General features: G+C 40.5%; 2 protein-coding genes across 3 annotated transcripts in view; one reads left to right on the top strand and one right to left on the bottom strand.

Annotated features, from left to right (window-relative positions):
- The window catches only part of LOC129181152 (transcription factor Maf-like), a 54,852-nt gene extending 33,990 nt beyond the window's left edge, over positions 1 to 20,862 (top strand). The window contains exon 3 of one of the 2 annotated variants that reach the window (XM_054775917.1): positions 16,281 to 20,862. The gene's annotated coding sequence lies outside the window, so the exon portion shown is untranslated. Of the gene's footprint in view, positions 1 to 13,660; positions 14,124 to 16,280 lie in introns of those variants that run through there. The other variant, XM_054775918.1, reaches the window with a different exon arrangement.
- The window catches only part of wwox (WW domain containing oxidoreductase), a 241,343-nt gene continuing 231,808 nt past the window's right edge, over positions 16,205 to 25,739 (bottom strand). Inside the window, exon 9 of the mRNA XM_054775914.1 lies at positions 16,205 to 18,128. Within this exon, the coding sequence (XP_054631889.1) occupies positions 17,937 to 18,128 (192 nt within the window). The 3' untranslated portion in view covers positions 16,205 to 17,936. The remainder of the gene's footprint in view (positions 18,129 to 25,739) is intronic.

Genomic DNA, 25,739 nt, shown 5'->3' with positions numbered 1-25,739 from the left:
ACACCCAGATGCTGTATTTATTATATCTGGCGATTTCAACCACTGTAACCTCAGGACTGTCCTCCCCAAATATTACCAGCATGTGAGCTTTCCCACAAGGGAAAATAACATCCTGGACCAAGTCTACTGCAACATGAAAGGTGCTTTGAAGGCTGTTCCAAGACCCCACTTTGGAAAGGCTGACCACATCTCTATATTCCTTTATCCAACATACAGACAACTTCTTAAAAAAGCTCCCCCTGTACGTACAGCAGTTAAAGTATGGAATGAAGAAACTGATCAAGTACTTCAGGACTGCTTTGGCTGCACAAACTGGGATGTGTTTAAAACTGCAGCGGGGAGGGAAGATTGTACTGTTGATTTGGATGAATATGCTTCTGCTGTTACTGGCTACATTAGCACATGAAATGTATTTTTACGATTTGGACTTTTTATTTTTTTAAGTATTTTTTGTATACTAAATATATCTGCAATTCAATTAGCATATACAAACAAGACGTGCCCACGTTAACCGAGCATTAAAAAAAAGTGGCGTTGAAGGGAATTTCTGTGAACGTATTATTAACGCGCTATCTTTGACAGCCCTACTTCAAATCTAAAAATATTTAAGGAAATTAAGCATCCTTTTTTTGAAAGAGCATTGTAGATGACGGCATTTTTCAGCAGTTTTTTTAAAGTTTACCCCGGTTCAGTAAATAAACATGCACATTGTCTTCTTCTGACATGGCGATTCTTGCTAATCCGTAGCAGACAAGCGAGGCAAGGAGCAGATGCTTTGTTGCGGTGTGCATGGCGCCGTTGCAGAGAGTCTTTTCAGTGCTCTTCAGGTCCATCACCTTTCGCAGCAGAGCTTGTCTCAGTGTCCTTTAGCCTTAAATCAGCTGCCTGTCGCCATGTGTGAAAGCTCTCTCTTCCTCTCTCGTTCTATAACTCATCTAGTCCGTCTCGCTTCCCTCACTCTCTGCTGGCTTTGCCATAACTCTTTGGGAGTCCCTCCATCTCCTAACCTGTTTTTTCAACCCTCCTTTTATGTAACCGTTTATGGTCATAACAGTCCTTTTCCTTCTTCATTTCCTTATCTGTCTCTTTTTTTTATTTCTCTGAGCCCATTTCAAATCCATTTTGATGCTCTGAGTCATAAAAACACTCCCACATCTTGTTGTATTTTGCTTTTAAATTCCACCATTCATGTTTTTCTCCGGTGGGAGGTTGAACTGTGATGGATACCAGTGGTCATATTCCATTAGGGTCCCAAACGATCCAGCCAGAAGCCATACACTATCTTCACACTGCATGGTATGATGCCCAATTTGGATTTTTTGTTAAAAAAAAAAAGCCAGATCTTTTACGTGGTAGAAAGAAAACTGCGACTTGTAAATGCGACTTGTAAATGTGAACTAAACGTGTCAGGGAAGTGACACACATGCGCACAAAACACGTTACATGCGGTGCCTTGTGCTCACGGAAGTGTTTCAGATTTGCATTTATAGCCAAATTATTTTGCAAGATTGAGAAAAGGGCTAGAATTTTGGCTATGGCAGTTTGTGGGGCACTTGCTGCGATGTCTGTTCAGAGGAGCTTGTTGATGATGAGGAGTCGGAGCCAGGAGTGGTGGGGCCTTGACCTGAGCCGCTTCACTGACACAGATTTTTAAAATCATTTTCGGATGACAACAAAAACTTACTACATATGTGAGTACCTTTCCCCAAATTTTCCATGGCAAACCATTCGTTTCGACTACATATAGGCTGGATAGAGGCGACCCGAACGTTCGGCCTGCAGTACATCAGATACATATCGGATTTATATCAACATACCAAAGAGGCCTGGGTTGCATTTGCAAATAATGGAAGTATCAACGCTGACATGAAATCAGATACAATCAATCAGAATCAGGTCAAATATGAGCAAAAAAATTGGAACTGACTTGCAGTGTGAACGCAGCCTTTGTGCCTAACTTGCTTCCCCTTCCTTCTTGCTTTGCAATGTGCAATTTGTATTTAATACAGAGTGATTGAATTGCAAAAATTGTGTTTTTTCTTCGATAAATTTAACATCCAGACAACACCATTATATACCACTATAGATGTGCACATGGAAAGCAAAAAAACAATTAAATATGCAGTATGACAGGGGACCAGTTGGTCCAAAACTTCCATTTCAAATGTTCCAAAACAACAGTCATGTAAATGAATAGCCTAAATGAAATGATTTGTATCTTTTTTTTGTGTAAACGACCCCTTAGCATGGTAGCTCCACTTTCTGCTGTGTGGGGCAGTGTGACTGGTTTAGGGGAATTTCTGGCGCTTTTTGTTTTAGGGACTTGGGTGTCCCTCATGAGCTTACTCACCAATTCCGCTTACTCAACAATTTCGCCCAGCAACAAGTGACAGTGATGCCAAAAGATTCTGCTGATGTTGTGCGATTCTATTAACTCTGATTTAGAATTTAGGGTACTATTAAATCAAAGACTGTTTTTGCGGTGTTTGTTATATTGCTGTTGACAGAGAAACTGTTTAAAAACAAGACAAGACAGCGAGAGCACTAAGTGTGTACATTTACACCCCATTGCAAAACAGACCTGACTGTGTAACAGTGCCGTGGAAAAATAAAAAAAATAAATAAAAAAGTTGCACACAGGAGGATGATAGACAAAATAGCGCTGGAGCGGAAAAGGAACGATAAACCCTCACTCTGGGGAGCATCTTCACTCTTTGAGCTCATTATGTTCACCAGCGAAGATAAACACGGTTGCATATCAGCGTGGGCGGAAAGTCTAATAACAGAAATGTGAATTAATGCCAAACTTTCTTCTTCTGCGCTTGATGGGGGGGGGGGGGCAAGGGGGTGAGCAAATAAAAAGATGTGAGTTAAGAACACCTTCTATCTGTTTGGCCTGCAGCGTTAGAAAACCCGTGCTCGTGCTTAGAGGCTGCTATCTTTATCACAGCAGACTTCATAAGAGATGATTGAGGGAGTAAGACTTGCTTTGTTTGGATCCTTTTCATCCTCCATCTCTTTTCGTCTCCAAAGTATTTACCCACAATCCATCTCTTGTTTGAAAACACACATTCATTCTCCAATAGTCAGAAGTATTTTATGGCTTAGCAACACCATTTGACTTCTCCTCACTATATTTGTCGTATACTTGTCTGCGATATTTCACGACATATTATTCTTTTCATTTTTCTTAACAACTTGTTATTCGTACACCGGTGACCCTCGCTGCCTAAATCCAAGTGTCAGTCCTTCCCCAAAGCTCTCTCTGACTTTGGCTCTTTTTGAATGCAAACAGAATGCCCGTCTTTGAAGCACTTTGCGTGTCCTCGAGACTGGAATAGCTCAAAAAGGTCTAATCCATAATCACCGCAAAAAGAACCCCAGACATCTTCAGAATGACAATATTTTACATCTAAATACCAGAGATCAATATCTGCTGTACGTCAGTGCCAGGTGTGTTGTTTAGTTTTATTGTATGCAGGTTAAAGGAACAATATGTAATAAAGCTGCCCTAAAATAAAACTTTAAAATAATTGGGATGGTACCCTGGCTTTAAATAAGGAGAATAGCGCCTCTGGCTTCACCATGGTGACCCTGTATCTGCCTACTTTGTAGCATTGGTGGACCAGCCAGGACACCTCACCGATTAGCATCGGTGCAAATATTACTGTTCGCGGTTGCAGCTGTCATTTTGATTAATGCATTATTCACTGCCAAATTAAGGAAATGAAAGTAACGATGTGAAAACTATTCAGTCATGTGTAGCTTTATTCAGATGCACTTAGGAACATTTTATGAAAACACATTTCCGGTCATCAATTGAGTGCATTTTGCATAATAGAATTGTGATGAAAAAGTAACCTCCTTGACATAAGTGTTGTATCTACCATTAGAATACATGAGATTCCTAGTCATTTGTTTGCTGTGGTCAACACAGTATATACACTGTATGGTTCACGTTCAGATTTTAAAGACTATACTGTTGAGTTTACATTGGTAATGCAGTTTTTGTTATTTATCCCTTCCACAGGGTCAGCTGAAAACCGAATGTACCAAAAACAAATCCATTTTTTCCCAAAGAAATCATGTGAATCCAATTCATCAGTTTCAGACACTGAAAATATGAACACAAAACGCATGTTATAGATGAATTAAATGGATAAATAAATATTTAACATCACTTTGACTGAACTAGAGTCAACCGGTGATGACGCCATAAAGGTCCAACGGAGCCGGGGGACAATGGCTTCCGGGTGGGAGTTGAGAGCATGCTAATAGGCATGTCTTGTAAGAAAGATACATTGGACTCACGCCGTGAATTCATAACACAAGACTGAGTGACCAACTTGTGGGATTCTTTGTTTGGGCGCTCGATTCCACGGAATGATAAGCGGGCAAACTGACTAGTTAGTTATGCGCAATGTTTGGCCGTGCGATAACCGAGACAATGTGCAAAAATGAAGGCATGTTTTGAGCAATAATTTCATTGAAGACCGAATGTCAACATGGACCGAAAATGGCATCATGTTCTTTCATTTTAAAGATGTCTGACATTTTCTGCAGGACAGTGGAATAAATTCCATCAGTCGAAATAAAAATTTATTTAATTTGATCTGAGCTTATTATAGGAACCTGACTGTTTTGTGGAGCAGCTTTTAATGTACATATCCAGCATCACGTACGATGGCGGCGTCGATGGTTGTCATGTCTACATGTTCTTTACAGCTGCACATTGCATGACTGCAGTGGATGTTTGCCTCATTTGTTTGACACATTTATAATAGAATATAGTTAGCCCGCTCACACTCGAGCATAATGATGACCATGAGAGAGAAAGGTTTACGTCTTTGGCCGCATTCGCCTGTGTCCACTTGTGTCAGCGCGCCTTGCATCTGAGAACATTACATACATTAGCAGTGTTTCCATTCCTTGATAGAGCTTATACAATGAACGCTCCCTCGCATGCTAACGATGGCTTTTACAATAATGGGCCATAAATTAATACAGTGCTCAGCAGTAAATGCTATTATGCTGCTAGTGTTTACAGTGCTCTCATGTATAAATGGCAGAATTGGCGTTTGATTACGCCAGGACTACAGCTATTTACTGTCCCATTTGTCAATCAGGGGGACACAGAGGGACGGAGCGCCAGTTGATTGTGAATATCAGAGGCCCAAAACTTTGATTGAGTCCCACAAAGAATCAATAAATGTGTTGGGTGCTATCGCGCCATTAAACGACACCAGCACTGTGTCTCTTTGGCCTGAGAAGAAAGGAGGTGTGTGGAACTTATTAAGGTATAATTCACCTCTCCGTCTGTGTCATTTGGACCTTGTGTTATCTCTGGATCATTCCCACACACCAGAGAGCGAGGTGGGTGGTGGATGCGGGGGGGCGTACAGGTGGGGGCTCGGTCCCGTATGAAATGTACACGAGGGTGAATTTCAGTGGTGTTAATGGCTTTTTAAATGTCAGGGAGAGACAGGGAATGATAAAAGAGAGACGTGTTATCCACTGTCTTCATGATCACCGCGGAGCACGCTGCCGCTTTCACCTCGTCTGTGGATGCATGAGTATGTGTGTGTGTGGAGGAGTGGGACAACTTGCGCCGGTGCTGATGTCAGTGTGATTTATGCACCAATCAGATGAGCTGTGAGGGAGGGAAAAGAGAGTTGGGAGGGGCGGCATGCCACTACTTGCTGCTTATTCCTGTGATGTGTACAAAAAAGAAGAAACAGCATAACATTTGTCTATCTATCTGGCCAAAAATACACAAACTTCATGTATAAGATGTCCTGTGGAAGTTTAATAGAACTCCCTGTGTCAAGTTCAAGGGGATAAATGCTCTCCAGTGTGCTAGAGTCCAAACAATTAATGGTGTAGGTGTTTGCTATAACAGAGCTGTAACAGAGGGGTTGAGCGATGTCACAGCAGAGTGCATTTTAATAGAGAGGGGAGCAATTAGAGAGGGTACAGGGCGAGAGGTGGAGAAATGGAGGGGCACAGTCTCATTACTATGGACGAGTTAATTAATTGCGCAGTGATTCACGGCGCTCGTAATTAATCTCATAGGTATGTGAGTGTGTTTTTGAGGAGTGACTCCTCTCCCCTTCATTTATAACATACACCCACACACGGAGCAACACATGTATGTATTTGCACAATCACAATATTTGCAGTGGTAGTTACATCACAGTCAATCAGCCCTGGGCCCCTACGGTTGTTTTTCATTGCTAGTTGAAAATAAATAATAATAGATTTGTATTTGTAGTGCATTTTTCATTCCGATGGAGTCTCAAAGTGCTACAATAAAAAAAGAAAAAACAAGATTTTAAGACCAATGAAAGACTTGGACTTAATGTGGTAACATACCACAAATTAAAAGAACTTTAAAACACAACAATCGCTGAAGACTTTTAAAAAAAAACAAACAAACAAAAGGAATGTCTCAAGGTGTGCTTTAAAAGAGTCCAGGCTCCCCACTGCTTGTAGCTGTAGATGTAGGCCATTCCAGAGCCGCGGCGCAGCTGCACAAAAGGCTCGGTCGGCCATGGTACGGTGGGGGGGTGGGACCTGGAGGAGTATGCTGCCTGTTGATCGGAGGTGGAGGGTGGATGTTTGGCGAGTGACTAATTCTTGTAGATAAGCTGGTGCCTGACTGGTGATGCATGTATGGTTGAGCAAAAGGATTTTGTATTCAATCCGTGAAGTTGCGTGGCCGGTGCAGTTATGTCAGTTGAATGGGTGTGGCAGTAAAATGCAGTCAAAGCCAACATTGTAAAGATATAATGTGTTCCAGGGTTAAACTGTCGCCGTCATAAAAACATTTTAAGCAACATTTTAACATTCTTACAGTTGCACTAAAATGATTCAACCCTCATTGTAAATACTCCTTATTTGCAAGATATATAAATTTGCAACAACACTAAACACTAAAATAATCTTAATTTGGTGTGCAATGAAGGCATGAGAGTGGCTAATGAGGCAGAAAGCCCTCACACGCCTCATTTAAAAAAAAAAAAAACATCCAGATTTGTTACGCAAGTGTAAAAAAAAACTTTAAAGGACGCGTTTGCAACTTGGTCAACATTATATTAGGAAACCATCACCGGCTAGCACATGTTACCAATAGCGGTTTAAAAGAACAGATTGTAAAAAAAAAGGTCTACCTTTGTCATAAATACGTATTAAATTGCATAAAAATTCATAATTTCTGGCCGAATATGTCAGGGATTGGTATTGGGGTCATTGGGGTCAACTCCAAAATGCAGTTTTATTGCCAGCAAAAGACGAGAATTTATTGATATTCGGAGTACGTGAGTAGTGGTGGAGGGAGGCTGGGCAGCACAGCAAGGTCAGGAAGGGAAGAAGGTGAATCACACTGCAAAAAGTGCACAAAAAGCTGGAGGTCAAAAGCAGTGGCATAAAACACGCCAAGAAACAATCTTACTTGAACATTTAAGAGAGCTGGTCTTACCACTAGAGAGTTGATAACAATCTGGTCATGTTTCCGGCGGGCCTTTAGTGGGTTTACCATGAAAGATGATGCGATGATGATTCCACATCAAGGCCTTCCAGGGAAATATACATCAGAGTGCCCTAATAAAGAAAAGAAAGGTAGTGGAGGGGGGAAACGAGGAGGAGGGATCCTGACAGAATAAGATGACTGGCGTTCATGGCTGTCACTCACGAGCGTCTTGTATTCACGTACGTCAGTCGAGCGTGCATGCGCAGAAAAAAAAGCAGTCTCAGAGAAGCGATCAACAATACTCAGTCATTCCCTTGTTATGATCGGCTTCAATGATATCTTACATTCGTAGCTAAACTTTGCCAAATTGCTATTAGCTGACAACACACACAGCAGAAAGAGAGCTACCTATGAAATCTATGAAAGCCTTATGATATACCTAATGCTTAAAGCACGTTTGAAAGTTAGCGTCCTGTGTCGGCGCGTTGCTAAAAATCCAAGTAAGTTAAAGGTCGTCCGACATTCTTAAAACATGGATAAAGTGAGGAAATAGCACACTAATTTTTCATAAAACACAAATAAATGTCATAGATTTCATAGATAGCTCTCTCTCTGCTGCAAGCATGTAAGCCACGCCCCACGTAATGCGCACACACATGCACATGGCTGTGTTTGTTTGACACAGGACGCTAACTTTCAGGCATTATATCCCGATGCTTGAAGCACGTTTGAAAGTTTGTGTCCTGTGTCGGTGCGTTGCTAAAAATCCAAGTAAGTTAAAGGTCATCCGGCATTCTTAAAACATGGATAAAGTGAGGAAATAGCACACATTTTTTGCATAAAATACAAACACATGTCAGTGCAGCAGATGAAAGTTAATTTTCAAGATAGGCGCCTTGAGCTGTGACGTCATACCAGTAAGACATCCTGTCGCCGTATTGTTTTCTGCCTGTACAGTAATGGCATGAATCACAGTGTTTGTCTTTTTAATTGTCCGAAAGACAAAATTCGTCAGCAAGTGCGTAAAGGGCCATCAAAGTGGTTGTTGTCATGCTCGGCGCGTTTCAACCATGATTGCTTTGAGGAAGTTTGTAGTGTTACAAGATTGAAGACCGACGCCTTCAGCTGTGCTTTGCCTACATTTTTGTGACATCATGCATTGAAAGCCAATATTTTGTGCGACCTCTGTCATTTTCCCCCCCGAAATGTCAGATTCCAAATGGTTCAACCCCAGGAATGTTTGACTTTAGAGATTGTATATACAGTATGTACTTTATATGCCCAAATTCTTTCTTTTCAATGCCTTCTCGCTAATGCGTTACATGGGTGGAGACATGCAGTCACATGGACAGATTGAACAGCTAAAAGAAGGAAAAAAAAGGTGAATGAGCGCTGAGGTTGCAGTATAAATCTCCACCTGTTAGCTCCCCACCACCACACTCTCTCCCACTCTGCTGACACACAGTGAGATATGGCTGTGATTTTTCCGTGTTTGCATATATGAGCTTAATTTATTTCCATCCAACGCCATCAGCCTTATTTACAAGCCAGCTCTGGTCTGTCGCCAGCGAGCCCATTTAGTGCATTGTTGGAGAGAGGGAGGCTGTGTGATCAAATACACAATTGTGTAATGGCCAGCTGAGAGCGGCCAGAGGGTTTCTCAACGAGGCGATTATCTGCGTGCAGGTTATTGTGCTGTTTGGGAATGACACCTAAATCAGCCTGGGACTGTCAGTCATAATGTCTGCAGCCAATAAAGTCATGTGACCGACAACAAGCGGGACAAGTCGAGATGATTAAGATGATGATCATTATTTTTTAATTCCTGTTATCATAAGAGGAGGTAGAACAAGTCAAGTCATTATTCATGCAATCTAAACAAATGTAACCCGTCTGGTTACCGTGCACGAACCACGGTGCAACAAATGAGAGCCAAGAGCGCTAGGCATCGCGCTAAAAGCCCGAGGCGTCAACTTGATGTCCAGCTCGATTCTTAAGGTGTCAGGGAGTGAAGCTTACCATACTTTCACACAGCTGCACCAGCTGGCGACTTTTACACTCATCCCCGAAATGCAGTCACAACATTACGTACCCGCCCACTCTGATGACATCCAATACAAGACAAAACATCTGTTTCTGTAATGATCTCAGGTTTTTTTAACACTGTAATTTAACCAGTGCCTAATTTAAATGTTGGAAAAGGTATAAGCAGACATATAAAAGTATTTATTACCACCCTTTAATCTGTATTATCAATATACGGTACACACACATACAGTACATCATGCAGTCTGGTTCGCCATGTGTTTGCAAAATTTACAAAAGCTGGATTCATTGGGAGATGTCTGCTTTGTGGAAGTCGTCACTCTCTCTATCACACACACACACACACACACACACACACACACACACACACACACACACACACACAGTGCATATCTCCTTCCAGCCGGCGGCAGCATCCCTAACCAGACGTGTTATATCCCCGTCTATCTATTATCTGCGCGTGACAGATGTATTTACGTAACGCTTTTGAAAGCTATTGATTGGTGCGGCCCGAGTCGCTTAAGAAACAGAGAAAAATGAGATTCCAAAATCAACATGGCTGTGGGCGGCCATGTTTGTTATTGTTGGTTAAAAGAGGATGCTGAGGACAATAAGGTGTGTGTGATTGGTCACCTTTTAGAGGGAGTGCACACACACATATGTACAGTACACACACACTTCAGGCACCACAAGCTGATTGAAAATGTGTGTGTGTGTGTGTGTGTGTGTGTGTGTGACCTTGGCTTGGCCCGGTGGTAAAGTGGGACATCAAGCGAGTCGGCGTGTGAGCAGCCAAGCGTTGGCCCCCCTCAGATTAGCAGACTTTATTACTGCCACCAAGCACTGGCCTGACAAATCCTCTTATTTCATTGGAGCCTCTTTTACCTCCGCCTCACTCTTTCTCATTTCCTCACTCCTCCACTCACCTTTTATTTAGCCCCCCTACTCCCATCCCCAAAAAACTCCCTCCTTGTGTTTCTCCTGACTCTGCACTACCTTTGCATGTGGCACCTTGCTTGTAGACTTTTTTTTTTGATCATGTTCCTCACCTTCTCATTGTTTCCCTCCTCCACTCCAACCTTTGCCTCTCCCCCTACCCACTTCCTCCCACTCTGTGGTGTGATGAATCTGCGGACAGGGGCTAATAATTGTACTTCAGCCCAAGTGCTCATTTTTCTTAGCGTTTGAAAGCCGTGACAGGCAGGAGCTCTTTCTCTCCATCCCATCACCAACACCGCCCCCACCCACATCCCCTCCTCTTCCCTTCTTGCTTTTCTTCCAGGTCCCGCACTATTGTCAGGGTAAAATAACTCAGGGTTTACAAGGTCATGCTGTCTAGCGGTGAGGACACGCTGGGGGACTTGAGGATTTCCTCAACGATGCTGTGCTCTTGTGACTTCCATAAATAAACAAATCCATCAATAAAATAAAAAGACAGGAAGTTATAAATGGTACGAGCAGATCGGCACAGATCGAATAAGTGCACTTGATAGGGAGAAGAGTCACTGATCAGCAGCTTTAAAAAGCTATTTCAAAATACTGATTGCAGGCAGTGGGAAACCTCGTGTGCAGCATCAATGAGTATTACATCAAATACTACGTAAATAAAGTAGTATTTGTAATAGTACAACATTATTATTGTAACGTGTTTATTTTATTATTCCGTGTGGTGCTTCATAATCACTGGCTAGACAGTAAACCATAACAAAAATAAAGCATGCTGCTATAGAATGCCATTTTTTTCAATTAACAAAAAAATACAATTGTTCCTGCTGTAAGAATACACTTTTATTTGTTAAAAAAAGAGTAATATGTACAATTGTGTGTATTATTTTTGTATTTTTATGTAGTTTTAATTTTTTTTAGTAAATAAAAACTAATTATAAATAAGAAATATGCTCCCTTCTGTAGAGAACAAACAGTGTATTTTATTTATATTTATTTAAATAAGAAAACAGAACATAAGAATTGACCATAATTGCATTATCCATCCATCCATCCATCCATCCATCCATCCATCCATCCATCCATCCATCCATCCATCCATCCATCCATCCATCCATCCATCCATCCATCCATCCATCCATCCATCCATTTTTGCTTATCCGGGTCCTGGTCATGGTTGCATTATAATTGCTGTATATTTCTTAATAATTTCTTCATAATTTCTGAAAATAAAATGAATGCCATCTCTGATTTATTTGTATAGAAGTCAGGCATGGAAATAGTCAGAGCCAGGTTCAAACTGTCGCCATCAGAACACCTTTATTAACTGTACATACAAGTTTAAAAATGAGGTAACCCACAGGTAAAATTAGCACAGTAAAACACTAAATTTGTAATGCCGGCTGCGTTGTAGATGAGCTTTATCTCACTTTCTCACACTGAACTGTCACACAAGTGTTAAAAGAAACGAGTCTTCCTCCTGTGAAGGCCAGTCTGCTTAGTTAACATAACTTAAGTAAACATAACATAACTATGCATATTCTTTTGCTCTTCTAAAGTTGTTCTTCTCTTGCTGATTGTGCTCCTTTGGAAGTGCGTTATGTAGAACAATGTTGGTTAAATGACAAATTGTGCGACCTCGGAGGCGTGTTTAGTTTAGGAAAAGGTTGCAGGACCAGAACGGAGCCACTGAGAAAGTCCAATTCATGATCTTTCTGTCAGTTAAAGTGCAGACAATGAGAGGCAATAACAACGTGATGAGTGGAGAGCATCTCTTAATGAAAATGTATCAGCAGTTTTAATCACACTGTGGTCCTCGCTGGAGATGAGATGGAAAGAGAGCACGGTGGGAGGATGAGAGAGGAGAGAGGCACAGACTTTTATTGCCGGCTGTAGTTAGATGGTAAATTTCCTCCTGGCAGATATTTATTGAGTTAGTTGAGTCTGGAGAGAGCTTTAACATTGATTGTGATCATTAAATATATCCGCTCCAAATGGCGAAATGGCATTCCCTTAGTCAATGGAGCCAACGGGGGCAGAACAAAGGCGTAATCAAATCAATCCTCTCATAATTATTCTTTGAGAGGTGAAATTAATCACCAGCAGAAATAAAAACAATAATGGAAAATGAAATGGTCGCTCGTAAACAATTACTGCCCAAATTGAAATGAACTCAGTGAAGGGAAGAGAAGAAAAGCAGACAAATTAAAACAACATCCACTGTTGGTTTTCTACTGGTGTAAGTGTGTGTGTGTGTGTGCGTGTGTGTTTGTGTGTGTGTGTAGGGTCTAGAAAGGCAAAGGGGTGGGGTAGGGTCAAAGAATCAAGGTCTTCTTCTTTCCTCCATCCCGCTGAGAGGAAGTGTAGCATATTGATCAGCTATCAGATGATTCCGATAGAAGCTGATCGATGACACTCGCTATGGAAGCCAGGCAGGCTCCTCCCACTTCACTCACATTTCCGCTCGTTTGATGTACGCCTGAAGGTGTCTTCGATCGCGGGCTTCCTCGAACGCCTCATAGGCTGTTATTGGAATGCTATGGCAAAAGCTAGGCTGAGCTGTGAATGGAAGAGACTCTCAATGGCCACTTCATTAGGTACACGCGCAACATCTCATAAGAGACAAAGCACCATTTTGATGGACATGGGTTGACAAGTGAGAGATGCGGCTGCATCGGCAGCAGCCTCCTGGATCAATAACAATCAGCCATAAATCCTTACATGAATCGATTGTAGAGACATGCACTGGGTATCGCAAGACTAGCAACCGGTTGAGATTCCCTCTCTTAGGCTAAATCCCAATTCAATCCCAATTCCCAATTCCCAATTCCCAATTCCCCTAGGTTTTGCGTGTTCACGAAAATCAAGTAGTGTCCCAATTGTCCTTAAATCAAGGGGCAAGAGGTAAGTGCTAAGGGGTGCACAGCCCTAGAAACCAAGTGCAGTCGGGGACCAGACTTGAAACGTAGGGGAAGGCGGGGTGTACTCGGATACCACGCTCCAGCAGCAGAGCGGAGACCGAAAGAAGCATATAAATGTAAGTAATTAAGCATAATTACTGATTTTCACAGTAACACAGTATTTTTTTTACTATATTTGTTTTCAGCACACTGTTACTATACTTCTATTACCACTATTATTGTATTTCCAATGAGTTAATAGTTGTACCCCATCAATCATGCATGTGTGTCATTCCTGCAGGAGATTCTGAGCCAACTGAAGTCAGCCCTCTGCTACACCACACAGCACTCCAGGACCATTCAAAAGATGCAATCCCAGTATGGAAAAGGCAAATGCAACAAAATGCCATTCTGGAATTTCTTACAAAAGAATCTGAGAGAGAACATCAACGACAGGAGGAGAGCGAGGCCAAAACAGGGAGGTTTTTAAACCTTGAAATGATGCTTGATAAGGTTTTCTTTTGTTGGTTTTGTTGATGTTCATAAAGTTTGTTATGTTGTTATTTCTATTTCATATGTACATTTGATATATTTTCTATTTTTAAATGTTGTTACAGTGCTGGCTGTAAGTTGTTATTTATTACAGTTGTTTGTTGTTTGAAATAAATGTCACAGTTTGTAAAAATGTGTGCCCTTTATTTAAAAAAAGGTGTTGTGAGGTAGGTTATACAGGTATAACATTGAAATAATGTAGAAATGTATACACCTGACTTCATGGTCGGAAACATTTATCAACACTTTAATTATCTCATCTGCCTATGTCACAGCCAGCAAGCGGTGAAGGGTGATGACGTAATGAGAATCAAGTGGTGTCCCATTTCTTAGTGGCTTCTTCCCCTTGGCCCTCGGTTTTAAGGGGGTAGGGGAAGGGGTAAGACAAGTGGTAAGACGAAGGGGAGGTCTAAGGGGTAGAATGGGGATTCACCCTTAAACAGGAGAGGCTGCTGGCGAAACGATTGCCACGCATGCTCCGTAGCTTGACTGCCGATGAGAATGGATGTAAATAGCATTAGCAGCGCTAGGATTAGTAGCGCACTAGCTAGTCAGCGGGAAAAAGATTTTCAACACATCAGCAAAACATACGTACATCATAGCAATCTAATTTATCTTATTTATTATTATTGTGTAAAACTATGACAGGAAAAGCATCACATGAAAAACAAAGCAATAAATGAATACAGACCCACCATCCACCAGTGTGGGCCTGGAGTTTGCTTTTCAGAGAGAAGACTATACGTCACTGTTTGATGTGTGTGTTAGCATGAATTAAATTGAGGTTGAGGACCGAACAAAAAAAGCACCAAAAGCACAAAAAGCACAAAAAAAGGTCATCAAATCTTACCTTCATGCATTCCCACATAGTATCAGCATTTGGGACCAAATTTGAGGTGAAAGAAAAATGGGAATAATACAGTCTAGTAGTCTCTCTCTGCAGGGAGAAAGTTATATGGTGCGTTCAAAGGACCATTGAACAAATTGGGACAGGTCGCCACTCGCAACAAACAGCATAAACGTGCAAAAATTGTGGGATTTCTAACTGTATATTATTTTTTAAATAAAATAATAGGCCGCATTTCCAAAATTGATATCTATTTACATAAAATTTGATGTAGTTGTTTAAATGATTATTTTTTAAATTTGTTTTACTTATTTACCTATTGTACCTGTGCGGCCAGGTGGTTGGTGACCCCTGCCTTACAGCATGCTTGGGGATATGATGTGCTCTTTTACACATTTAACACAACTACTGTAAGAATGCCACTTTTATAGAATTGGCCTCTTTATTTTATGATATAAGATTAATATCTACATCAACAAATGTAACTGCTGAATTGTATCGGATCGTTGGTACACTGTATTTTTACAATATATTGTATCGTAACCCATGTACAGTATCTAGGTGCATAGCAAATCATCTATCGCAAAGAGATTTACATCCCTAGATCTTAGTTAGGGTTCAGTTTGGTGTTCGGGTTGGAGTTGAGGGTCAGTTTGGTTGTTTGATGTGGTACAGCTCTACAACTGTCAATCAAGGTTGGTTGTATCCTCAATAGACAAGTTTAATGAATTCAATCAGCACCATGGACAGTGGACAGAGGAAGCCTTTGTTTTGCTGCCATCTCTTCCACAGTGATGCATTTTAACGTTGGTAAAAATTTAGCACAGACTGAATGTTTACCTCCGTGGTCATAGCATCCTAATACTTAACATGTTTCTTCAGAAGAGTCAAGTTGGACATGTTTTTTTTTTAAATTCCCATTTCCAGCAGGGTTAATATGAGACATTTATTGCTTTGAGGTCCCTGTGTGTGTGTTGTAGCTCCTTTCCAGGAATGTGCTGTGAAAGAACAGCGATAAGACACCTGCACTCTGTGCTAATAGCACTAACGCTATCACCTTCTGTGTATACAAGCCCGACATGTGTCCAAACGTTTGCTATTTTTTCATTTTTCATTAATACTAATCATAAAAAATGGAAATTGTGCAGACAATGATGGTGCAGGACATCTGTGAGATCAGCTGCGTCATCTGTTTTTTTTTTTTTTTTAATAAATAGCACCCCCCCATCTGCAAGCACTGTCGTGAATAAAGCACATTAGAATTGAAAAAGTAAAATATGCCTTTAGAGACACTGTGTGTGTGTGTGTGTGTGTTAGGGCTGCGTAAGAATACAGTCCCAGCCACTAAGAAACAGTCATGAACACGGTTCAGTGTTTCTGCCTACACAAATATCTCCCCCTAATGGCCAGTAGATTTACACTACTTCAGTGTGTCCAAAAAGAAAGCATATACAAGTCACAATAAAGCCATTTATTTCTTATTTGAGGTTCTGTCTAAGTTGCTTTGTGTCTTTCTCCACAGATGTCCGTCCTTCCACTGGAATGCTGACGCTCCAAGGTCGACTTACAGCTCCTGGACTGCCATAAAGCACAACGTCTCAAAAGCATCCCGCCCAATGGCGACGTCACGGCAAACGACCCACAGCAGCACCAGTGTGAAATACACAAAGCAAAATTGATTTAAAAAAAAAAAATACAAGAGACTGAAATCTACATTTCTGACCAGGGAAGAAACAAAAAGAAAAACAAATCCAGGACTCCTCACAGAAACAAAACACATTTGCTATTCCAAAATCAATACCTCCAGTGTAGTTTATAAATATTTAGATTGATTCGCTTAGAAAAGTGAAGAAAAAAACGTGTCCACACCCCTTTAGCACACGTGTCAGGATATTGTAAATATTGTACAGACAACAAATGGGGAGGTTATTTAAAAAGAGCAAACAAAAAAAAAGTCAAATTATTGCAGATTTATGTATAGAACCATACCTCTAATGAGTTGATAGGCCCATGAGTGTCACATGATCGTTATTTCTTTAGCCCCACCCCCTAAAGGACAAACAACTACACAAACATTGACAGTACATACAGGTACAACTAGACAAGAAAAACATGAACATTATTTGGGAGGTAATAGAGCCACACTGAACCACAGAGAAGGAAAAAAATTAAATTATGAGAAAAAAAGGACATCATTTTAACAAGTGAATGTCAACATTCCAACACAAATGACACGTTTTTTCAAGAAAAATATATATTTTTTGTATATTACAGCTACAATATATACTTGGAAAACGACCATGTTTTTTCTTGTGTTTACTGTTTTCGTCGTAGCATTATAACAAAACTTAAAATGACCACTTAATTCATAATATCACAACTTTTGTCTTGTAATGCTGCAACTTAACATTCACAAAGTAAAAATATCTGTCTTAATATTATAACATTACTCTAATAGACACATGATTTTTCTTGTAATATTAAAACCTCTTGTAAAACAAGAGGTATTTAGAGGTAAAGGGGTCTTATTAATAATGTACAGGAATATTAGAACTTTATTTTTTGTAAAATAATTGATGACGTTAATCTGCAAAAAATTACTAATAATTAAAAAACAACTTTTTTTTTCATGTAATGTTATGACTATTTTCCATGACGTAATGATTTATTTCACATTTTTTTTCATGGACTATTCCAACTTTATTCTCTAAAAATTAGGACTTTTTTTCCTCATGAAACATTTTTTGTCATTTTTCTCGTAAAATGTAGTCTTCATTCTGGAAAAATGACTACTTTATTCTTCTAATTACAGCTTTATTCTTGTATTTTTTTCTGTTCAGTGTGGCTCTAATAGTCATGTATTGTATATTTGCAACATAATGCTACACTATTGCCGGAATCAGATGCATAAACCACAGAGAGGAGGAGATCTATTACAAAACTGACATTTACTTTGAATTAGGCTTTTAAAAGAAGGATTTAACATATGGAAAACAGAAAAAGGACGAGGAACTCCCAGCAAGAAGTGTATATGTGATTTTCATCCTCCTTGGTGTGGTGACATGTCCATACAGGCATACAGTAGCAGCTTGGCAGCTCAATTGTACAGTCAATTAGGCTTCCTCTTTATTTGCTCACACCCAACTGGACAACAAAACTCCGGCATCCCCTCTTCGGCTCACAGGGCCTGGACCCCCGTCGAGCTCTGCGACACCAGGCGCTCGCTCAATTCCCACAGGCCGGCGGCAGCAGCAGGGTCCTGCGCCTGGACGGAGGGAACGGAGCGGAAGCAGTTGTTGAAGTACATGCCGCCCACGCCCTCCAGCTCTGGAGCCACGGCGCAGTACACCGTGGTGGCGGCGCCTTGTTGCTGCGGACACACAAAAGATGGAGGAGAACATTATAAGACTTTCTTTCCCCTGTAAATATATTTATATACATATATTTATTTATTTATGTCTCTACTGGGTGTCTATGGGACCATGTGAGGAAGAACTGGGAGTGACGACCACCACTACCATGCTTTTATGTATATAGGCTATAAATATGTATAGTTTTCACATGATGGAATTAGTGTGGCTTTTAGGAGTAGTTGGAAATGGCGTGAACACACACATATACACACACACACACACACATGCACACACACACACACACATACAGTACACTATGACTGTGTCAGTAAGTATTCCAAGCAAAAGTCTAAGTCTGGCAAGCATCAAAACACAACTTTCCTAATGCAACCCCCAAAGCCATCAGTCAGTAATTAGCGGGGATATTCACGCCACCGCTGGACGGGAGATTTCAGTGACATTTTGAAAACGGAAGTGGAATAAAAGACGTCAGGCGGAATTACACACATTAGCCCGCACGCTCAAAAGGCTTTTCATGTGAGGCTAAAAAAGAAAACGGCGGATCTGCTCATGACAGGGAGAGTTTAGAAGTGGAAGCCATGTGACGACTGCGGGCGACAAACACACACACACACACACACACACACACACACACACGCACACAACATGCCAACTGTTTGAACGAGCAGCTGTGCAGAAAAACCAACAAATGTGCAAAAAATGCAAATCCAGGATTCCAAGAAATCTTTGTCATCAAGGAAGCTGGAAGTAAAGTTGCTGCAGCGTTTTGATGAAAGCGAAAAGAGCTTGTCTGTCTAACCTGCCAGCCAGGCGATAACACGGCCCCCTCGCCGTCACATGTCTCCCTATCAAAGACGGGACAAATGCCAAGCAGTGTCTCCGAGCTGGGAGGTTCACACGACCGCGTCGTCATCTGATGTGGCTCGCCTCTGCCGCTAAGACGCCTTTCAAACGCTCGCCGGCTCACGCCGCCTTGAACGCGGCTGACTTTGAGTCCAAACAGCGGCCATGCTAATAAAAGTTTCAACTTGGAAAACTTTTACTTTCTTGCTAATGCCTTCTCTCAATCAATCAGACTGGCTTATTACATTACAGCAGTTTCATAACATGACAAACAAAATCTAACATGCACCCCTTTCACGCTGCTTGCAAAAGCCGGCAATTTTCCACCTTTAGAGGTAGTATCAGAGGCGCGTCACAGTCTGTGTGAAAGGCTATTCAGCAAAAGTCAAAGTCTCCTGAAAAGCTATGTAACAGGAGCCTCTTTCACACTACACGTGCCAGCATTTTTCTACCTTTCTGACACACAATGGGGACAACAAAGTCTACATGGAAACATTACCACATGTACAGTCGTAACAGAGGTGGGACAACGCCTGTGGATAAGGGTATTCAGCAAAATCAAAGTCTTCCGAAAAGCTATGTAACAAGAGCCTGCCTTCACGCTGCCAACATGTTTCCCCCTTTCCAACACAGAATGGGGAGTAGTCTCCATGGCATTTCCACCTAAAGAGGCAGTAACAGAGGCGGGAAACAGCCTGTGTGTAAGGGTATTCAGCAAAATCTCACCAGACAATGGCTTCTCTCATTCTGCTGTGTTGAAATTAAGTGTTGCTGTCCAACAAGAGTTCTACGACTGTTTTAAGGCGCACACAGTTACAGTTTTACCCCACCTTTGCTGGGTTCTGTGTGAAATGCGATGACGCAATGATGTGATGGAGCTTATATACAATACAGTCACGTACATTTACACACAATATACACGTTTGGACAAGAGCGAAGGAATCAAGAGGACAATCTACGTGTGTGTTATCCACTTTGGTGTACATTTAAAGCTGTAAATGTATTTCTATCTCCTACAAGTACATGTAATCCATGATGATCACATCTCAAGTAGCTTTCAGAGCATCTGTGGTGTTTCAAGTTTGCTGTCTAACCAACCCTCAAAAAATGGAAGACATATTTATATCACATTTGGGTTCATGTGCTGTGAGGCCTTTCCACCAGAAAAAAAACCTTAATGTGATATTAATGATAATGTGAGGCCCACTTTATAATGCTATTTGGGATTATATGCATTTTTCAAGTTAATTAAGTGGATTCAAGAAATGGCATTCAATTGTGTAAATAAAATTGCCTAAATTTGCTCAAAGCAAGAGACCAACCCAGGAGTGCAAAAAAAAGTGCAAAAATATGAATTGCACCAATCTTTTTTTTTTTTTTACATATTGAATGTTATAATATGATTTATTATTACAATTCAAGGCTGTAGCAAACTCAATAAAAAAATACATACATAATACATAATAGTGGAACCTTGGTTAGCATCTGCCCCATTTTTCGGTTAATGTAAAACAATTACGCCGCAATTTTGCCTCGTTTTAATGAATTTTCCGGTTAGCGTACAATATAGCGTGCATCCAGTCTTGCTGTTAATACAATGCGTGAGTCCAACTGTGTTCTTTACTTTTTAATTAGAAAATGTCCTTCCTTGTTAGCATCCCACTAGCTAGCTAAACAAAATGGCAACAGGAAGCCAGCTACAGTATGTTATGTTGTCCGTCTATGATGTCATCAACGGTTGGCTCTCAAAAATGTCAAGACAAAACACGTTTTTATAGTTTTCCAAGTATAGTTTACAAGCATAAAACAATTCTAAATGTGTATAAATAACACATGAAAGAGATAATTGAACACTGAAGGTTACTTCTACTTTCATTAAAGATGATTGTTTCCAAAGCCACAATGTGGCAGCGAGATCAACCCCCAACACCTTCCTGTTTTCAGTCACGTCAACAATTATGCCTTCATTGAAGGTAAAAATAACCTTAAAGGAAAATACACTTTTTTTGGAAATTTGCCCACCATCCACAATCCTTATGTGAGACATGAACACATACGTCTTTCTCTTTTCTGTGCGATCTAAAGATATAAAAACAGATAAAAAGTGACAGCTCAGTAGTGCACCTAAGCCACCTACAAAGCGCTGTGAGCGAGTGTGTGGTGAAGCTAGCCGCTAGCCAGCTAGTAGCTAGCCAGTGTGGTGTGGCAAGGTGTCACTATGCCAGTAATGTAGTTCTTTGATGTAACAATGTCAACAACAATAGTAACAACAATGTCGCTGTAGCTTGGTTAATATGCAGGCTACATTATGTAAATGGAGCGCTGTTGCCGCTTTTTGGAGGTTTATTCAGAAGGCTTTATAGGCGGAATAGTTACGTCCCATTGCGTTCATTCTTAGCTGTCTCTTTTTTAGCTGTCTTTATATCTTTAAAATGCACACAAAGGAAAAAGGAGTGTGTTCATGTCTCACATAAGGATTGTGGATTATGGGCAAAATTTGAAAAACTGTGCAGTTTTCCTTTAAAGTTATTTTTACCTTTATTGAAGGCGTAATTCTTGACATGACTGAAAACAGGAAAGTGGCGAGGGTTGATCTCGCTGCCACATCGTGTCTCCGGAAACAGTCACATCTTCAGTGAAAGTAAAAGTAACCTTCAACGTGCATTTATCCCTTTCATTCCTCATTTATATGCATTTAGAATTGTTTTATGCTTGTAAACTGCAAAAACTACCACAAAAAAACACAAACTACTACAAAAACGTGTTTCGTGTTAAACTTTTTGACTTTCAGTGTTCAGAATAAATGGCTATGTTTTTTTTCTACACATGTTTTTCTTTACCTTTTTCCATCAAAGTCATTCTGCAGATACAGAAAACAGGCAATAGATGCATCCAAACTAAAACATCTAAAACATTTTTTTTAACTATATAATTTATAACAAATTTACCTGACATAATTAAAAACATGTTTTTTTGTTTCCTTGTTTTTGTTTTGTATTGTTTTTTTTTTTTTCAGAAATCAAAAACAAATATGCTGTTATTTATTTGGCAAATAATGAACTCAAACAACAAAATAGTTCCTAAATGTTGTTTTTTAATTATTTTTACAGTTTGTTTATTTTACACATTGTGTATGGCCTCCTAATTTTGACACAATCAAAAATCAAAATATATATATATCATATATAGCTTCTATATAGTGGTGTGTTAGCATTACAGAAAGGTGAAAATAAGTACCACTACTGTTCATTTAGTGCATCTTACATTGAGTGCTGGTCTAATACCTTTGTCACTGTAAATGAGGAGTAAATGTACAAATAAATGTATCAAAAAGACAAAGTGGCCTTTAAAGCGGCCAACAACATAACGGTATGAATGCCTAGAAGCCACCATTGACTCTATAAGCACCCTGGGATGTGATCCAAGTCTTCCAATCTCACCAGTTGAGATCCCAAATACCCAAGGACTCACACGAAGTGAGCTCCTCATTCTGTATCATTGTGCAAAACTCTTTAACAAGCGTATTCAAAAGCAAGTAGTGTGTGTGAGTGTGTACGTGTGTGTGCGCGTGAGTGTGTGTGTGTGTGTGTGTGTGTGTGTGCGAGGGGGATATGTGATGTAGCAGTAATGTTATTTTTTATGCAGTGTTCTCTTTTGTGTCATCCCCCTCTTGACCTTTTTGCATGTGACCCCCCACCCCCCTTCCACCTTCCATCTGTAGCTATATGACATTGACCTCTCCCTGACGCGGTGGTGATGTAAATAAAGCCAGTACTGTAGAGCAGTCTGTTTTTGGGCCTTGTACATACAAACACATGTACATAATACAACGGCTATGCATGCTGAATACACTAGCAAAGTCTTTCAGGTACTTTTATAAATTACCCTAAAATTCTCATATGGCATGTCCTGAGGAAAAAAATGTAAAAAAAAAAAACATGAAAAATGTAAAAATAAAATAAAACAAATACATATGGATAATATTGTGAGGCGATATTGTCTCTAGGACAGGGGTGGGGACAGCTACGGGCCTTAAATGGTCCCCAACAGCATTTGATCCGGCCCATCATGAAATTCTTAATGTTTTTTAAAAAAGCTCCCAAAGCTTTGGTGTTGCATCATATATATATATTTTTTAATAAAGTAGTATGGGCCCCACCCCTGCTCTAGAACCACGTGTGTAAGTCCTGTTTTCTTCCTCCTGTGGGTGCTTCTGTGTTCCTCGCTAGCGTAGCCAAGCGAGGGTTGAGGCGGAGCACACGGGGGGCCAAAGACAAGGGTGGTGATGGTGAAAGTGGAGGGGGGCGGGGCTTAGGGAGCAGCTGACCTCTATGATGACACTATAGGGAGGTGGCATGGCACATAATTGGAGCATATGTCCATTCATGATCATGTAACAGCCCACTGCATGCGTAGTCGGGCCTGAAAAGGGGACCCCAAACAGTCATTTTTCCTAACGGGTAAATGGATGGAGGACGTGTGCTCTTTATGCCTCAGTCCTCTGCTCTACTTCATGGACTATAGCTTTCATTCAAGGTGGATTGTGCTTCACTTTCTAAAAGGCTTTTGTTGGTTTGGTTTTGTTGTTTCTTTCCCCAACATGTGATGTTTCAAATAGATGGAGGTGTCTGATTTTTAATCTGTGCTAAAGATATTTTACATTTAATAAATAACCATTGAAATCAGTGCAAACTGCTTGTGTCTTTGAAGTAGCGTATGAATGCCCCGGAGGTTGTACAATTCTGAATTTGACCAACGTTTTAGGCTAAAGTTGCACATTGGTGTGACATGTAGACGCATCGCACAAGATCTCTTTAACTGACTAGGCTTGTGTGTGTTTTGCTTTTTCTTTGACTTATTTCAAAAGGAGGAGCGGTCTCAACAAGGGTTGGATGTTACAGAAAGGGAGCAAACTCACATTCAAAGTTCAGCTTGAGTGTTTTACTGCTTTCATGAACAGGGGTGAACTTCTTTTTACACTTGTATGACAATTAAGAATCCAAAAAAAAGAGGCACATGAGGTGGATAGTCCTACTATGCCTTCCGGATTCAAATATTATATATTTTTTTTTTACGTTGCAACATTAACAGCGGTTAACTGCTTTTGCGTGACATCTAAACATGTTACGACTTTTTGCATTATTACGTCTCAACATTAATAGGGATTAACTTCTTTTTACGCTTGTATGACAATGAGCAATGTTAAAAAAAACCGAGAGGCGCATCGTCACTTTATGCCTTCGTCATGACGATCAAGAGAGTTCCATTGTTTTACCTTCTTAACATTAACAGTGATGAACTTCTTTTGACACTTGTATGCCGTGTAAGGATTAAAGTTTCAACTTTTTCCATTTTTATGTCATAACATTCACGGCAATTAACTTCTTTTTACACCTGCGTGACCATTAGAGATGTTTAAAACATGAAATGCATGAGGTGCATAGTTGATTAAAGTTATGACTGTTATTATTAGTTTTCTGCTAAAACAGTAACGAGGCTAACTTCTTTTTCCACTTGTATGCGATGTAGTAATGTTACAAAATGAGATGCATGAGGTGTAAGTTGCGTTATGCCTTCCTGTTTGCAGTTAAGACTGTTTTATTGTTTTCGTGTCTCATCATTAACAGAGATGAACTGCTTTTTCCACTTATGTGACAATTATTGTTAATGTGACAATTAGGAATGTTAAATGCATATTTGTATTATATCTTTGCCATTATAAGAGGGACTGTATTATTGTTTTTACTTCTTAACATTAAAAAAAGTGTAAGTGTAAAAGTGTACTGTAAATCTGTGAACATGTTATTTAAAAGTTGGCATGTACAGAACTAATTCAGTATCTTATGAAAACAACAATTTTCAAAATTTCCCATGAAATATTTTTTTGATTTAAAATCATATTAATATTGTACATCACTAAAAAATGTCAGTAGGTTTAAGCGTGTTTTTGTCAGCATTGGTAACCTTTGCAAGCCGACAGCTGAGCGTACCTGCCTGGTGCAACTGAGGAGGTGACGTGGCGCCCCCACCCCGTATCAAATAAACAAGCTGTCCCTTCATTCAGCTTGTCCAGTGGAGCGGGAGCACAGCACATTAGCACACTTAAAAACACTCCCAACGCTCTCCACTGACCTTTGTCACCCTGGCAGAGGTACTCCAGGGGTCAGTGTGCACGAGCTAGTCAAGGTGTAGTGCCTTTGCTAAATAAAAGGTCAACTCTTAATAGAAACTGAACAAATCACCGACTTGTATCAGAGAGCAGCAAAGGTGGCCTGGACAACCTTTACAGGAATAGGTGGCATGCCCGCTCCTCACACAAATTGACCATCATGGCTCTCCATGGTGCTAAACTCTTAATTCATACCCTCCATTAGCCCGCAGGCTGTGGCTAATACTCACCTACTGGCAACATGCTCCCCTGGGGGGCATTAGGGACAGGATGGAGACTGCCCCTTCCCCCCAACACTAATTTCTCTTTCTATTCCTTCATCATCATGCCTGCTCAAGCTCAGCCAAGACACTCATATTATCAGGAAGCCTGGCAGAAGTGCTGCCTGTTTGCATCACACGGTATGTTTCCGTTCCCTTTCATATCGTAAAGTAAATGCTTTCATTGTAGCTGCAACTGCAAAGAGGTGTTTATTGAAAGCAGCTGATAAATGGGATAAATATGAAAACTCATTCTACTGGAATAATTGTTGCAGATGTCGCCATCCCGCTAAGCAATCATGATCATGATTTACGGATCCAAACCGTACCATTGT

Source organism: Dunckerocampus dactyliophorus, chromosome 5, assembly GCF_027744805.1.
Source record: "Dunckerocampus dactyliophorus isolate RoL2022-P2 chromosome 5, RoL_Ddac_1.1, whole genome shotgun sequence".
In the NCBI taxonomy this organism is placed as follows: domain Eukaryota; kingdom Metazoa; phylum Chordata; class Actinopteri; order Syngnathiformes; family Syngnathidae; genus Dunckerocampus; species Dunckerocampus dactyliophorus.
Note: the sequence above shows the minus strand (reverse complement) of the source record. Positions and strands in the feature narration are given on the sequence as shown.